The 16,037-nt window shown below is 46.4% G+C and overlaps 1 protein-coding gene across 1 annotated transcript in view; it reads left to right on the top strand.

Moving 5' to 3' along the window:
• The window catches only part of LOC116849974 (uncharacterized protein DDB_G0284459), a 34,284-nt gene extending 18,561 nt beyond the window's left edge, over positions 1 to 15,723 (top strand). Inside the window, exons 3-8 of the mRNA XM_032827702.1 lie at positions 2,998 to 3,128; positions 5,255 to 5,470; positions 9,952 to 10,625; positions 11,200 to 11,399; positions 11,481 to 11,658; positions 12,098 to 15,723. Coding sequence (XP_032683593.1) covers positions 2,998 to 3,128; positions 5,255 to 5,470; positions 9,952 to 10,625; positions 11,200 to 11,399; positions 11,481 to 11,658; positions 12,098 to 13,955 — 3,257 coding nt within the window. The 3' untranslated portion in view covers positions 13,956 to 15,723. The remainder of the gene's footprint in view (positions 1 to 2,997; positions 3,129 to 5,254; positions 5,471 to 9,951; positions 10,626 to 11,199; positions 11,400 to 11,480; positions 11,659 to 12,097) is intronic.
• Positions 15,724 to 16,037: the final 314 nt, after the last annotated feature.

The raw sequence follows: 16,037 nt of genomic DNA, 5'->3' as shown, positions 1-16,037 counted from the left end.
AATCGCTTCATACGCGCCTCAGAACGCGCCTATCGGACGCTCCTACTAATAGCCGGGTATCCGTTAATTATTAGCGCGAGTGGATCTGTGAGCGCGTTTCACGGCAAAAAGGCTACAATCTTGAAATTTAAACACGATACCATCTTTTTTTTCTAACGAAAGCCAATGAAATTCAGAGCAACTTTGTCGAGCCAGATCTACATCTCTTGCTTTTCCTCTTCTAGACATAAGGAAGTTGGTTTTAGATATTCTCTTCGATCAAACATTTACGACAGATGCGGAATATATAGCTCAAAACTTGTTATTTCAAGAATAATAATTAATAAAAAGATTTGGTAACGTAATACTAATTATCACTGAATTTTTATATCACTGAAGAGGATTCATAATTGAGCCAAAACGTTTGATTATTTATATTGAGTATTCATGTTCAATAAATATTGCTCTATTTCCTAACACAAGGAAGGTTTTACCCATATGGTACATAACACTTTATTAATCCTGTGCTTGAACTCGAATTAGCCCTTTTTCCTATTATTTAATTGATATCATTGTTATTGAGTTCTTATTTTCTTTCTCTTAATAATACTAATAATTTGGTGTTATTTGAATTAGTAGTTTCTATTTACTTTAAAATTAGTTAGTATTTTAATTAATGTCGTTTGTTAAGTTAAAGTAAGATTTAATGAGTCTATATCTGTCTGTATGATTTTTCTCAAGCCTATAATCAGAGTTTGAATATTCAGTTTCAATATCGATATTCATGCCTGATGTTAAATTAAATGAGATATAAAATGAGTCATCCACTATTTGATTAAATTTCTGAATCCATCTTCTTCGCACGTCTGGTTTTGAAGGAGGAAAGCAAAGGACAAAAATCTGACTCGACAAAGATATTCTAAATTTCGTTAGCTTCCATTAAAAAAAAAATCAGCATCGAAATCGATTCAAATTTCGAAGCTGTAGCCTTCTTTGGAACATGAAACTTCATTTGACCGCATTGCGCGCCGTGTAATTGCTAACGAGGATCATCGCTAAAATGAGGAAGGAAGGCGCGGTCCACGCCCTTCGGGAGAAGTGGACGAAGCAGAAAACGAAGAAGAAGAAAATGTCAGGTCATTCCCATTCGATCGAGACTCGGCGTCGCCGCCAGACAATCGGATGGAGCAATTTGTTTATACACCGCCGACGTGATGGTAACGGCGGCGACGGTTTCGTCATGAAACACGATTTACCGTAACCGTGTATGGGAGGGGTGCACGCCCACGTTAACATTTCCCACAAACGGAATGCGAGCGCGTTCCCATAATTCATTTTTATGCAACGCCGGTCGGCGCGCGGTTCTCGTTATCGATCGCGACCTGGAAAAGTATGATTCCGTTGCACGGTCGCCGGGCCCCTATATGCGCGTTTTCAACATCGCCTTCGAGGACACCCACTTTCCGGCCCGTGGAGCCCGCGCTGGCCGCCCTGAGACGCGGACGCGTTTCTCCGCGCTCGGGAATCGCGTCGGAAGAGAGGAAAGCTCCGAGCGATCGATCGTAAACGGACAATAATTACGAGTTCCGTGGAATTTATCGCTCGGCTACTTAATTAATGACCATTCCCCGCCGACTTCCGAGCGTTATCGCTTGATTGAACGAGTGTCCAGCGCAAGAGTTATCAATTAACTCTCGTTCTCCTCTCCTCGGAGGAGCGCGTGCCGGCTTCAAAGATTGATTCAAAGTGAACGGTTTATTGATGGCAGACAGTTTGTCGAGATACCTCTATTGAAAGAAAGCGAAAAATAAGGCGCCTTGTACCTCGCCGCGGCCATGTTGTATTTATGACGTCAGAAGCGAGGAATAATACGCTGACGAGAGTTGCGCGTGCCATTTCTAAATAAATACGAACGAAAGGGCACTTGGGATTGCTTGAACGCACTTGTAAAATTTTCTAAAAACTATCTATTTTCCTTGAAATTAAGCATGTAGACAAAAACTCGTTTCATCTTTTCATGTGTCTCACTCCATTTATTTATCAAGAGAAAGGGATATCTTTCAGACAATTTTACAAGAATGCTCAAGCAATCTCAAATACTCCTTGGTCCGTATTTATCTTTATTCAGAAATGGCATGCAATTTCCAAATATGTAATTCCTCGCTTCTGATGTCCGACATGGACGGCGAGGAGCTTTAAGTATCGCGCGCCACCCGCTCGTGAAGCCGTCCGCTCAATTTTCTCAGCTCTCGGCTAGCTCTCAAAACAGCCTTGAACTACTTCAAAGCAGTCGCAGTTCAGTTGCAAGGTTTCTGGAGCAATTAATAACGGCTGAAAATGACTTTCCGCCTCTTTCACTCGTTTTAAGTGATGAAACACGAACGTCGGGAGGGAAGTAAAAGCTAAGAATAGAGAAGCGTGAATAGGGAGAAATCGAGAAGCGGAACTTTATCACACCCGAGCACACACATACCCACACATCAAGAAACGAAAAACTGAGCTGGCAGATAAAACGAAATTGGAGAATGGAGAAAGCAAAGGAAGGGAAGGGCGGCTTTATTGTTATCACTCGTGGTATGGCAGCTCCTACGCGTAATCGTAAATCGTCGAAACGTGGAAGGGAAACGATCGATGGTGCGGCCTTGATCCGTTTGAGAACAATTACCCAACCGAATGCACTCGCTCACGGTGAGAGAAAATTGCGACACTTACAAGCCGGCTTCTCACCACACTCTGTGCACGCCTGAGTTTCGCAACGCCGACGCTTCTCCGCGATTTGCGCAATCCGCGGATGCGTAGTGGCCTTTGACTACTTTCCTCGGCGATCATCATCGGGGCCGTCGGGTACACCCGCGGCCGCGGCTCCGTAATCGGGACGTATTTATCTGGAACACGCGTAAACGCGTTCTCTCCGAGCCGTGGGAAGTCCCGCGATATCCGCCGATCTCACTCTAATGACCGCCAAATCGACGATTTTCCTCAGTAACGAGACGAGCTTTAACATCACGCACGTTGCAGGAATACTATTGGTCCACGCGGTCTCCGCTGCGCTCAAGACCAGGCCGAAATTCAAGATTGCGACTACCTCCACGTCGACGACGACGACTGAGGAGCCTCACGCGGAAGAAAATGAAAACGCGGGTTCAGAGGTACGTATCGGAAATGTCGAAAGAACAATTTTCTCCCGGGTAAAATACAAAGTTCCTCGACTTAGAGTCATGTTTGCAAAAATTTTAAATAATTTTAATAAGATTTAAATAATTTTAAACAAATTGAAATATCACACTGAGAGAAATTATTCGATAAGAAATTAACAAACGGATAGTTTCGATCAAAATACCGATGCATTTTTATACCCGATCAAAATATCCGATTAAATTTAATCGAATACTTACGATCATAATGGCATTTTGTCAGATAAACCGATCAAAAAATTATGAATCGATATTTCTTATCGGATGTTTCCTGATCACAATGGAAAAATTTAATAATTTTTCCATTCATTTTTCGATATAATTTTTACTACAATATCTTCTCAATCAATTTTACATTTCCAAGGCGACGTGCGATCGTGAAACGACGATCGAAGCCGTTGTAATTTGGGCGGACTCGATTCTCGACACGAAAGCAATGCGGAACTGTGTGTATCCCGAATCCTAGGGCGAATCCCATTTCCATCTGAACTATCAAACCGAAATTACGTTTCGACCCCCCGGGTCCAGCTTAACGCGGCATAGCGATCGTGTTGTTCGCGATGCGGACGAAACGCCATCGTTTATCGTGGCTCGTTGCAAAACCGATTCCGCGACGAGTCACGACGATCGTAACACGTGCACCGGGCACGAGTTGTTATTTCGTCAACGCGTTCCCTTTGCAAACAGAAGAAGGAAACCTCGCGATAGCGCGGACTAATGTGTGTCCGTGCGAGTGCAGACGTAAATTAGCCGCTAATAAAACATTCCGGGAACGGGCGATTGCAACGCGCTTTGGCGGTCGCGATTATACGATAAACGCCGCGTTATCGTTCTCTAAATCGCGACGGTCGAAATCACGAGAACGGCGGGAAACTGCGGAACACCGGGATGGGAAACTCGCGAATCGCGCAGAATTCGGTCAGTTTAGCTCGTTCGTATATTTCCAATGGAAATGTCAAAGCGCTCCGATCGAGTCGCGTCGGCGCCAAATGAATTAACATTAAGTTAAACTCGTGGTCGCGCGACAGGTTCGCCTTCGTCTTCACAAATGCCGATGTGACATCATCAAATCGTACTCGAGTGCTCATTGCTAAGCATTATTGCACGGCATAGCGACTCCTTCGAGCGTAAAATAACTTTTCTAGCGGAGCAATAGGCGATCTTTTCCCTTCAACGACACGGAAACTGCTATTACTACAAAGTAGTGAAACAATCAATCCAGCGTTTCCCGCAGGAAATGAAAGTTATTTTTGCGAAATACACGGCGTAGATCTGCACATCTGTGTGTTGAGGATTTGAATGATCAAACGAAAGTGAAGGTTCTCATAGGTGTACAGCCAAGAGTAACTAAACAATGAAAACCATTGGCTTCTAAGAGTCTTCATTTTAACACGTTCGCTACCCTCTATTCACGCGCCAGCGTGTGATGAGGTTCCTTCACGAATAGCCGGTCACGCATCAGCACATGATGAATGTATGCTCAGTTAAAATGAGCTGGCCGGTTGGACTTTTAGGGGTGGTGTCGTGTGTCGTTTTGGGTGGACAATGAACGTGTTAAATTGTGCTCCAGGCAGTAATATTGAACAAGATATGCACGTATAAAAATTTATTGTAATTTGATGGGAAATATTCGTTTGTTAATTTTTATCGAATAATTTCTCTCAGTGTAGGACGCAATTACATTAGAAAACTGCCTTTATTTTTGCGCTACATGATTAATAGAAATTTAAACAATATTATATTTCAATGATTTTAGATTTATGTTTTATAAACCTGCGTTATCTCTCTCTATACTATTCTAGCTATCCCTTGTGACGCCATAACCTCTTATCTATGCACTTTTTCCGTTCTGAATCCTGCTTTTTCACCTTGTTCCCAACGTCTTATCTCATTTTCACTCACACACTATTTACACACTCATTCCTATATCTATTTCCCTCTTCTGATTTATTCCTATATTTAATTCAATACCCTAAAATCATTTCAAATTCACGCATCACGTTCAATCAAGCGTCTACATACTTGCACGCCATCTAACCAAATTTTTCTATCTCCAAAGTCCTGATCGCGTTTTCTTTCAGACAACGGTGGCGACGAGCGAGACCAACGCAACGACCGGCCATACTTTGACGGGAATTCCGCAGATTGACTACATATGGGACCCGAACCTGCCGCGCGAGTTAAACGGTTACAATCTTAGCGATTATCCGTTCTACAATAGCATACCCGAAGATATCGACTTCAAGTGCGACGGTTTGCACGACGGATTCTACGCCAGCGTGCCGCACAAGTGCCAGGTAATTAATTTAATGACAGCCGTAGGTCGTACTAAAGATAACGTCTAATCGAGGCAGACAGAGAAGCGCTCGTCGTATTCGCTCTTCGAGCGAATCGAAAAATGGCGAGTAATATTAGGTTTGTGCAAAAGATTTTGTCATTTTAATTCTCGTGTGAAGTTTGGATATTAAAAAGAAAATAAGAAGTCCTCGTTAAATGATTGAAAAAATATCGAGTCGATATTTTATTAATAAAAATTATTAATGCGCGCGCGCTTTAAATTTCTATTATTTCGTCTTTTATTTTATTTAACAAACACGACGGATCTTTTGCACTACACGCGTGAGAACTTCGCTTCACGTATCACGCTTCGCGAGTGGAAATTCAGTGTCACATATATTGAACGAAGAAGAGCCTATTAAGAAATGTCTCACTGTCGCCACGTCCATAATTAGTGTAGTCAGCAAACTGGAATTATCACCTCGGCAAGAAAATTGACGATGATAGCACCGCGGCGAGAGGGAAGTTGATATCGCCCGAGTGGATCGTCGCAGCAACGTCCCAGAACGGCACGACAATGTCTCGTTCGCGTAATGAACAGATGTCAATGATCTGATCGACACGATCTCGAGTGGCGTTTCTAATGTTCAACGGAAGACAGCGATCATGATCTGGATTATTCGCGAGCGAAGTCACTCGACGAGAAGAAGCGCGAGCCAACGACAAACCGCGATCGAACGAAAGCGAGCACTCGGGCGGTGCGCGGGCGAGCGCAAAAAATGCGTATCGATCGAGCACACTTTTACCAATCATCGTCGCCGAGAGCGATCGTTTCACCGCGCGAATCTCGGCGCGCGAGGCTCGTGAAAACGGCCGATCGAGAAATCGAACCGCGGCGGGCTCGATCGGCATCGAATGATGATAGCAAACGCGTGATTACACGAGCGCGACAGTTATCGCGGGACGGGCTTTGGTCTTTCTTTCGCGACGTGAACGTGAGACTTGGCAGCGTGTTGTTAAACGCCGGAGATGACTCGACATCGATGTATTTCTGCGAAAAGATCGCGATGCAGATGATCAGTTTCCACCCGCGGATATCGGGCGCGATCTACAAATGCTTTGAAGCGCTTAAAGAAAAGGTGTGATCGATCTGTATGGCGCTTCAAAGTATTTGTAGACTTTAATGGTTCGCGCCCGTGGTCGCACGCATCGCCAACCTGGGCTACGTCCATCAATCGCAAATGTGCATAAACAAATTTTTAAGCAAATAGTATATAATAATTCTGTTAGTAATTAAGACCATTAATGAGAGAGAGAGAGAGAGAGAGAGAGAGAAAGTAAAAATAGAGAGAGAGAAAGAGTGTGTGAATTTGGGTAGCTTAGTTGGTAGAGCAGTTTCTCCGAACAGAGAAAGATCCTTGGTTCAATTCCCGGTCCAAACATGCCCGATATATTTTTTCTAATTTTTTCTACAATTTCTCACAAGTTAATTCAACATATCAAAGTGTTGTGATATTAAAATACGAGATTAAGCCACATATAATCCTACTGATAATATATAGTAATTTCGAACATAATTCTGTATAATCTAAGATTAAACATTCATAGAGAGATTCATATTCCTCGATACTTTCTGGGACAATTAAGAAAAAAAGTATGAAATTTTTCATCATTTTTACAGAAAATATTTTAATGAGAAAATGAGAATGCGCTGAATAAAATTTTCTCGTGTTTAGGGTTTACGTAAGTTTTTGATGTTTAAAGTGTCCTAAGGTTAAAACAATCATCAATATACTCTTTATGGCGAATGCAACGTTGTATTCGTGCACAAAACTGCATCTCATAGGGCGGCCATTATTCATACAATCGAGATATCAATTTCTAACGCGATTAGACACGGTCGCGAGGAATAGGAGAAGGATCATCGAATAATCGCTGTTCACGTCATTAATTCTCCATTATCGCGTCGGCTGTAACGCAGCGCGTTGCGCAGCGTCGCGGGCCGAGTTCGAGAAATCGATATCGAAAGTGAAGAAGAAAAAGAATCTTTTGCTGGCCGCGGCAACAACAACAAGGTCGCCGTGCGCAAGGTGGCAAGACGAGCCGAGGAAGAAGACTTTCTTGGTCCGCCACGCTTCCCGTCCCTGACCGTTCCGCGACTCACGCTACGCGCGAATCCTGGAATTGTGAAAGCGATTGCAAAGTAGCCCCCTTTCCGAGCCGGCTTATCGATCGTTTTCACGGGGCTGCAGAGCGAATGGAGGCATTGTCATGCAAATATCGGCGAGACTCGCCGGCCGAGAGAGGCTGCGTGTGTGTCGTGTCGCGTCGCGTCGCCGCCAAAGGCCGAAAAGGGGGCTTTACGTCACTCGATTCGCGGGATTCGCGGGAGATTTGTCGCGGAAGAGAAATTGGGAAATGAGCAATTAACCCGGACAGCTTGCCGCCAGGAAATCGCGCGCGAGAACCGGGAAGATATTTTCTCCCCAGTCCTTCCTGCGGCTGCGGGATTTACAATTGTAATGATCCCTGGGTGATTAATGCTCTCGGGCGTGATCAGTGCGGCAGTATAACGTTTACGGGGCGCGATAACGCGAGGGCACCGGCGTAAATTCAACGACGGGACAGCGTCGACACCCGGACAGGCAAGCACCTGAGGTCGTAACGGAAGCACTCGAGAGACGTCCGCGTGAAATAAAGAAAGATGCGTTCTGAATAATTCCAACGTCAATTCTCATGCAAATGACCCGCGATATGTTTTCCAGTATCCGGCAGCAGTAAAAGGAAGTATATAAGCCTCTCTCTCTTTTTCTCTCTCTTGCCGACTTTCCACTGTAAATTCTTCACCGAGTTGAAATCGTCGATCTCTGAAGAGAAGACTCCACCGGTCCGAGGAGAGTCCGATATCGATCGTTAGACGGAATTCCGTCGTTTGAAGGTTCTATTAGACAAGGAAACAATCGAACGAATTCGCGATATTCGCCGTAGGACGATCTCAGAAAAAATATCCGAGGATGTACGATACTTGCGGTGAGAAGATTCTATTCTCTCAAAGTGGATCAGTAAAAATGTTTTTTTATAGAATCAGTAAGAGGACTATCTCACGGATAATCAGTGAGTATTCACTGACTTTCAGCAGAAAAACTTCACTGCCCCATTTTATGTCTCACTGATTTTGATCAGTAGGATGATACGTAGTAAGATACTTCCCTGCAAGATCTATAGCGCGCGTTACACGTTGTGCGAAATTTAACTTTCTGAACGACTTCCATTGCATGCAGTCTGTCAATTTGGCAAATTGCACCAATGATGGTAACAATCGCTACTATCAACTGCTGATTCTTTCAGCAAGGTTTTACTGATTGCAGTGCTATTAAGCAAATCTATTCCTGTGAACTACTAAAATAGTAAAATTAAAAAGACCATTTTATGAAAAAGAAACCTACAATATTTCCTTCGTGCGAGTGCGGCACTTCAGTGAATACATCGATCGTGAATACACTTCAGTGAATACATACTTCAGAGAGTACTGACTTCAACTGCACTACGTCATTTGGACACTCTATTAAACGAACGATCGAGCGAGCGATATTCACTGTAGGACGATCGTAGGACAAATCGGGCCAAGGATGCCCGATGCTCGCGGAACTGAGGATCCTAATGACTTCAACTATACACTGCGAGATCGCTCCACGCACGCGTACGTGAGGCTCGTTAGAAGCGCACGATTAGGCGTTCGATGATCGTCTGACATTTAAGATGACGGGTTGAGTAAGATTCATGATCTATTATTGGAAGAACGGCTTCGACGGAGCTGTATGCGCTGCGTGCGCGGAATGGTTCCCGGTGAAACGGAGCCGAGCGTTCGATTACCGAAAGGATGTGCTCTGAATGATTCTAGATAATTCTTCCGCCGGATAATTCTACGGCGTTCCAGATAACGTCGGGGGCTCCTCGTACATACACACACACACACACACACAGAGAGAGAGGGAGAGGCAGAGCGGCTCGTACATGAAACACCGTGCACAATGCGCACATTTACGCGACCGGGTGCAATTACTCGCGCTCGTACACGCAGCCGCGCTGTGAGCGTGAAAGCTACACGGTGGCGTGCAGCAGGATCGCTCGCTCGTTCGGTGAAAAGTGTGCTAAAATCGTCATGTCGTCGACGCGTTGCAATCCGCCGGTTAGGAGCGAACAGCCGAGGGGCAACCAGCGAGATTAGAGTCGCGCGAGACGCCCGTCTCATCGCGAAATTCGCACGACGGCGACGAGGAACGGCCGAAAGGAGCGCCTTCGTCGCTCGAAAATCGCGAAAGTTCCCCGGGCACGTTCGCTGTTCACGTCGATCGTGTCGGCCCGCTTTCACCCATCGATCGATTCGATTTCGTAAATCGCCCGGCTCATTCGTCGAAATCCAATGGGCAGCGAGCGCTAACGAGCGCCGTCGCGAGTTCCCGCTGATATTCTAACGAGCGCGTCTCTCTTTCCCTTCAAGGTCTACCATCATTGCCTCTTCGGCACTCGCTACGACTTCCTGTGTGCCAATTTCACGGCGTTCGACCAGAAGACCTTCATCTGCCACTTCGTCTCCGAGGTCGACTGCACCAACTCCAAGAAGTATTGGCATAGGAACGATGCTCTGTACCAAGCGACCACGACCACCACCACCACTACGACTACCGTGGCGCCGGTCACCGTACCGACCAGCAGATCGGCCGCGCGCGACAGAATACCACCCAGGAGGCGACCACCGGCGCGAAGGAGGCCCTACGACTACTACGAGGAGGACTACTACGACGACGAGTACAGTAGACCGTCGCGAGACTTCACCGGCAGGGACGATTACGAGTACGACGACCGGAAGTACAGGAGGGATCGGGATCGCGAGTTCCGGGATCGAGATCGTGATCGTGACTTCCGGGATAGGGAACGCGGCAGAGAAGGATCCGGTAGAGACGATAGGGATCGAGACAGGTATTCGGCCAGAGGTAATAGAAGAGAGCCGGTCAGGTCGAGGGACCCGCTGGAGGACGATGTGAGACCCCGCGGCAGGAATCCCGATCAGGGTGTCAGATCTACGTCGAGGGAAGTGGACGACACGGACGTGTACGACAGGCGCACGGAAGCGAGGAACAGGGACACCGACGAGCGAAGATACTCCGATAAGAGGTGAGAAAGTCCTCATTGTTTCATTGACCGCACAAACAGTAGTCGAGCAACGAAAACTTTCCAGAGATAAAACAGTGACCAAAGATCCAAAAATCCAAGGGATATTTTAAGACCGCGCGTCTTCGCATAAATCTAGCGTGTTATTATTCAAATAACAAAAATTTGGAGCAAATAATCAAATTTTCATTTTCTTTTAAGGGAGATAAATTCTTGTAGATAATATAAATATTGAAGATTATTCATAAAAAAATTAAAAAATTCAATTTGATTTTCTTCAAATACAATTTCAATTCAATTTTAATTTTGAAAACTAAAAAATCTCTCTAAGAGATATTTTAAAACCATTCATCTTCGCATGTATATCCCGCGTTATCATTCAAGTAACACAAATTTGAAGTAAATAATTAAATTTTAATTTTTTTTTACGGGAAATGAGTTAATAATATAAATATAGGAAATTACTCTTCCATAAAAAAAATTAAAAAACTAAATTTGTAATTTTATTTTCCTGAATTTCAAGTAAATTTTTACTCGGTTTCAATTTAAATTTATCACGCGCTGCGTTCATTTCCAGATTTCGGGACGATTACGACGATAAGGAGTCCGCGGCACCATCCGTGAGCGCAACCTCGAACGCGGAAGGTCTGGTGAAGCCGGCGGCACCCATCAGCTCGGTGTACGCGAGGCCGAGGACGCCGCCAAAGATTCGACGACCTGTACCGCTGTCGGAACAGGACAGATACGCGTACAAAACTACTCCTGCCCAACCAGCAGGTAAGATCAAGCTGATAACGTTCCCAAGAGGAAGTCACCGAGGCGCTCTTCGAGGGTAACGAAGTGAAACTGTGTTTAAAGAGGAGTCACGCCGGCGACCCGCGGATCTGCTGGAAGATGATTACTACGAAGACGAGTTGGAAGATATCAGGCCGATCAGGAGACCGATCCGAAGAAGACCCTCGTACCGGGAGAGGGATAGAGACCGGGACAGGGACAGGGACTTTTACGATGCTCGGGACAGGGACCGTCCCCTCAGGTAAGGTAACGTACACAACACCGATACGGTTATGCTCGATGAACTAATCAGATCGCATGCATATGCATATTAATGAGCAATAGTAAGTTTATTATTCAACGATTGTGATTAGTTGCATTATCACGTCTTTCTATGAGGCCTGACGATGCAATCGCATATCTCATACTAATAATGACATCAAGAACAAATATTGACATGTATCACCAAAATATTCGCTGGTGAAACATTTTATGATTAAACTTGAATTTTTCGTACACAAAACTCTGCTGTAACTCTGCTGTACGGCATGTAAATAGCTAAGGTGAGATTTATAATTACTTCATGTCAGTCGGAAGCACAAGGATCTGCCGGACACCGACACACAACACGACCATCGACGCCATGTTCATCGTTGAATCAATCAATACCGACTAACGTCACTGAATATTTCATTTCCCAGAACTCGCTATCACTCATCGCCAGAAGAGATACGACTCAGGACGCATCAGGATCGCTCGAGGGATCGTTACTACGATCGAGAGAGAGACCGCGGTAACAGAGACCGTGCTCTCGATCGCGGCAAAGATCGCAGCCCCGAGAGAACTTCAGATCGGGATCGAGGAAGATCGCAGGAACCAGAGAGGCCGTCCGATCGTGATCGAGGAAGACCGCAGGAGCCGGAGAGACCCGCGGACCGCGATCGAGGCAGATCGCAAGACTCCGACAGGCAGGAGCGACCGTACTCGCCGCGGCTTCTCGATCGCGACAGGGATACCGAACGACCGCGATCATCCTCGAGGGCGAAGGAGCTGTTGGACACCACGGAGGCATCCAGAAGACCGAGCTCGTACGATCGAACGACTGAGAAGACCCCCACCAGCACCACCATGAGCACCACCACGACTACGACGACAACGACGACCTGCTTGCCGGAGCAACTCATTCAAAAGTCCGAAATGGACTCGAGAGACGCGATGACCGATCGTCCGGAGAAGACCTCCTACCCAGAACGACCGGCTAGGCCCACTCAGACTCAAAGCGGTCGCGTCGCAGTGGTCGACGCTCAGGACTACCAGAGAAATCTGTCTGAGAAATCCCAGAGAATCTCTCAGCAGACGGATTACCAAGATAGAGACTTGGACGGCCGAAATGAGCAGGCTCAGTATCAGATCCCGTCGGATGAGTATTCGGCGGAATACTACGATGAGCCATTGGAGGAACCGCCGTCTCCTCCTCCACCTCGAACCACTGTCCGGATCGTAAAGAGACCCTTCTTGCCGTCCCGAGGCGGCAATCCTAATCCGAGAGGATTATCACCGGTCGGCTCGAAGGCCTCGCACTCTCCTAGAAGGGACGAGGAGATGATAACCGATCATCGAGGTACTACTTTGACTGAGGATGAGCAGAAGGGTTATTACGTACAGGAAGACATTCAAGAAGACAGCAGAGACCTCAATCAGGAGTCCCGTGTGAACACGGAAAGCAACAAGCAGGCCTATGACGCCTACAAGACCATCCAGAGTGATCTCCAGAAGAAGCAACGACAGGACGAATACGACACCGCGATATCCAGGCCGGCGCTACGAAGACCGGCCGTAGAGAAGAGCAACGAGCAGGAGGAACAGGAAGAAGAGGAGGTCTCGAGGGGCCCGGAGAATCTCTCGAATTCATCACGAGGACATTCCACACAGAACCAATCGTACGACTTGCGCCATCATCATCATCAGACCGAGAACCTGGCGCCGAAGTGGATCGAGAACTACTCGAGCGATAAGCACGCGAACGCCGCCAATTTGCAGACACCCTCGGGTCCGCCGGTCCGTAGCAAGGCTCGACTTCCCTCCACGGAGACGCCCAATATTTACAGCTCGACGTACAAAAGCGAAGACATCCAAGATCTACCGTCAGGCCCAGGTAGCTATCGGGTGAAGCAGAGGATCAACGAGGTGACGCATCGGCTTCAGGATATCCCCGAGAGCGAGTACGACGTCACGTTAAACGACGCTCTGACACCCACTCTGATTCAGGAAGCCAATCTGCCAAGCGGATTCGTCTTGCCTCTGCATAGACAACTGGGCCGAGACACCGTCCTGCAGTCTTCCGAGAACAACTACAAGCTCTCCAGGCCGATTAATCAGCAACAGCAGCAGCAGCAGCAGCAGCAACAGAAAACGTTCGTTCCGAGCCCTCAATTCCTGCCGAGCATCAGCAACAACGAGCGAGGTCGCACGGTGTACTACAGAACGCCGGAGAATGTACAGATCAGCGGGGCGCAGTACAGACAGCAGAGAACATGGCAGGATTATTCGACGTATTGACGAGAAAAGGATATATACTCGGGTGGTATTACGTCATTACGACGTACTCTCTAAATTTCTCGAGGTGCGAAGTCTCACTCGAAATGCGTGTGAAAGCATTAGCTGCAAGTGACAGCGAAGATAAACTCGAAAAGAAATCTCAGTTCGTGACAGCAGGGTGGGGACCGGGGCGAAAACTCGGGGAAGATGAACGGTATCTCCGTTATCGCGACCGGAAAAATTCGTCCGAACTTTCGGCTGCGTTCAAACTTGGTTGAGGTAGCCAATTGACTGAATGGCAATTTGCTGCAGAGAGCTTTCCACAAGCGTTCCTACAAGTGAGTTTGCATCTGGTCCCAGGATAACACAGGTTGCACGAACTGAGTTTTCTTCTTTTCTTGTGCACTCGGGATCACAAGGGTGAAGATTTCAGTCGATTAGGATGAAATTGTTCCCGCGGAGTACACGGGTTTCGCATTTGAATTTCGAATGAGAATATTCACTCGACGATCTCAGGTGGGGAACTTCGCTCGAACTTTGGTTGTTGCTCCACTTTTCGAGGGAATTTCACTCAGGGGGATTTAGAGAGTACGAGAGGGAGCGATCGAAAATCCTCGGAGCGAGCACGGAAGCGCGCGCGTGTGTATCATCAATCTCAATTTCGGACAGGCTTTCGCTTGATCACGAGCACAAAGCGACTAATTTACACACACACACACACACACACACACACACATATATATGTACACACTGCCACCCGATCGACATCTAGGAAAGACACTTTCATGAAAGAAACCCGGCCTTATTTTACTTAATCATTCTCTTATGAAACTGGCTTTCCGCGAACGGACGTCGCGCCCGATACTCACAGCCTACCACCCTTGCAATCGGACGATCAGTGTCATTCGTTCCAAAGAACGCGCGACGGGGATGTCCGTCTCGTCGCGCCGCTCTGAGGGTAGGAAATAATCCGCGAACGATACAGTTAGGTAATTAGTAGGATGAACGCCCACGGGCGTTTGCGAGGTTTCGAGATAATAAATTATTCGATGAAAATAAAAAAGAGAAGAGGAGAGGTCATGCCTCTTGGGGGGATGAGACATCCCGATACTCATCGATACTCATCATTATTCGCGAACACCGCAACCGAGAAGCAAAGACGAGAGATCGATTGATGTCCATCGATAACCGGCGGCGATCGTAGATCATTCGTTCTGAGAACTTCGCTAGACAAACATTCGGAGTGATTAGCAAATCCGGTTACTAATGAATGCGTTAATGAATGCGAAACGCCGCGGCATACGCCAGATGTCGCGAGCGAGCTGTTTCCTCCCAATTAATGCACGAAACGTGACACGACGCGTACGTAATGACGATTCAATTCATTCGCGACGTTTGAACGCGCGTTCACTCGCGTCCGTCGGAATCGGAATTTCCATCGGCGTTTCCGATGTGCTGAAGACACTTCCTCCTTCTCCCTTTTCCTCCTCCTCCTCTTCCTCCTCCTCGTTCTTCTGCTCCTTTCTCATTTCGATCGAACTTGTAAATAAACGTACGATTCTATTCTCTCTGTATGCACATTCGTTAAATAGCAATTCGAAACACGGCATACGCGATTCTCTAGAAAGGAAAATAATAAAAAAAAAGAAGCTGTACACATTAAGTTTCATCGTCACGAATCTCGATAGAGAGACGTTACTAGCGAATAAGTCTTCCTGAGCGTATATCTTGTCTTAAAGCTATGTCGATATTTACGCGCGAAATAAAAGAGTGAGAAAAGAAAATATCACTTACCATCGTTGTCATTCATCATCTCTGCTGGTCCCCTGCGGGAAACTGCGCGATCGACGAGGCGCAACGCATCTAGAGACACAGTCGCGGAACTTTTGAAGACCTTTATTATTATAATACAAATGAGATAAATTACACAACGGAATATATCTCGATGCTAGAGGAAACATTCATAAAACGTGTGTTACAAGATCAAGTGGAGAGAGAAATCATCCTGCGGTCGCGAAGGCAACGGAACAGCTCCGTACTTTCAAGCGGCAAACTTGCTTTCCTTCCGGACAGCCTTTAAACAACGCTGTTTTGACTTACAGC

Source organism: Odontomachus brunneus, unplaced genomic scaffold (assembly GCF_010583005.1).
Source record: "Odontomachus brunneus isolate Ranch 3 - 2012 unplaced genomic scaffold, Obru_v1 Obru_scaffold_130, whole genome shotgun sequence".
Classification (NCBI taxonomy): Eukaryota; Metazoa; Arthropoda; class Insecta; order Hymenoptera; family Formicidae; genus Odontomachus; species Odontomachus brunneus.
The sequence above is the reverse complement of the archived record's forward strand: the minus strand, read 5'-3'. Positions and strand labels throughout refer to the sequence as shown.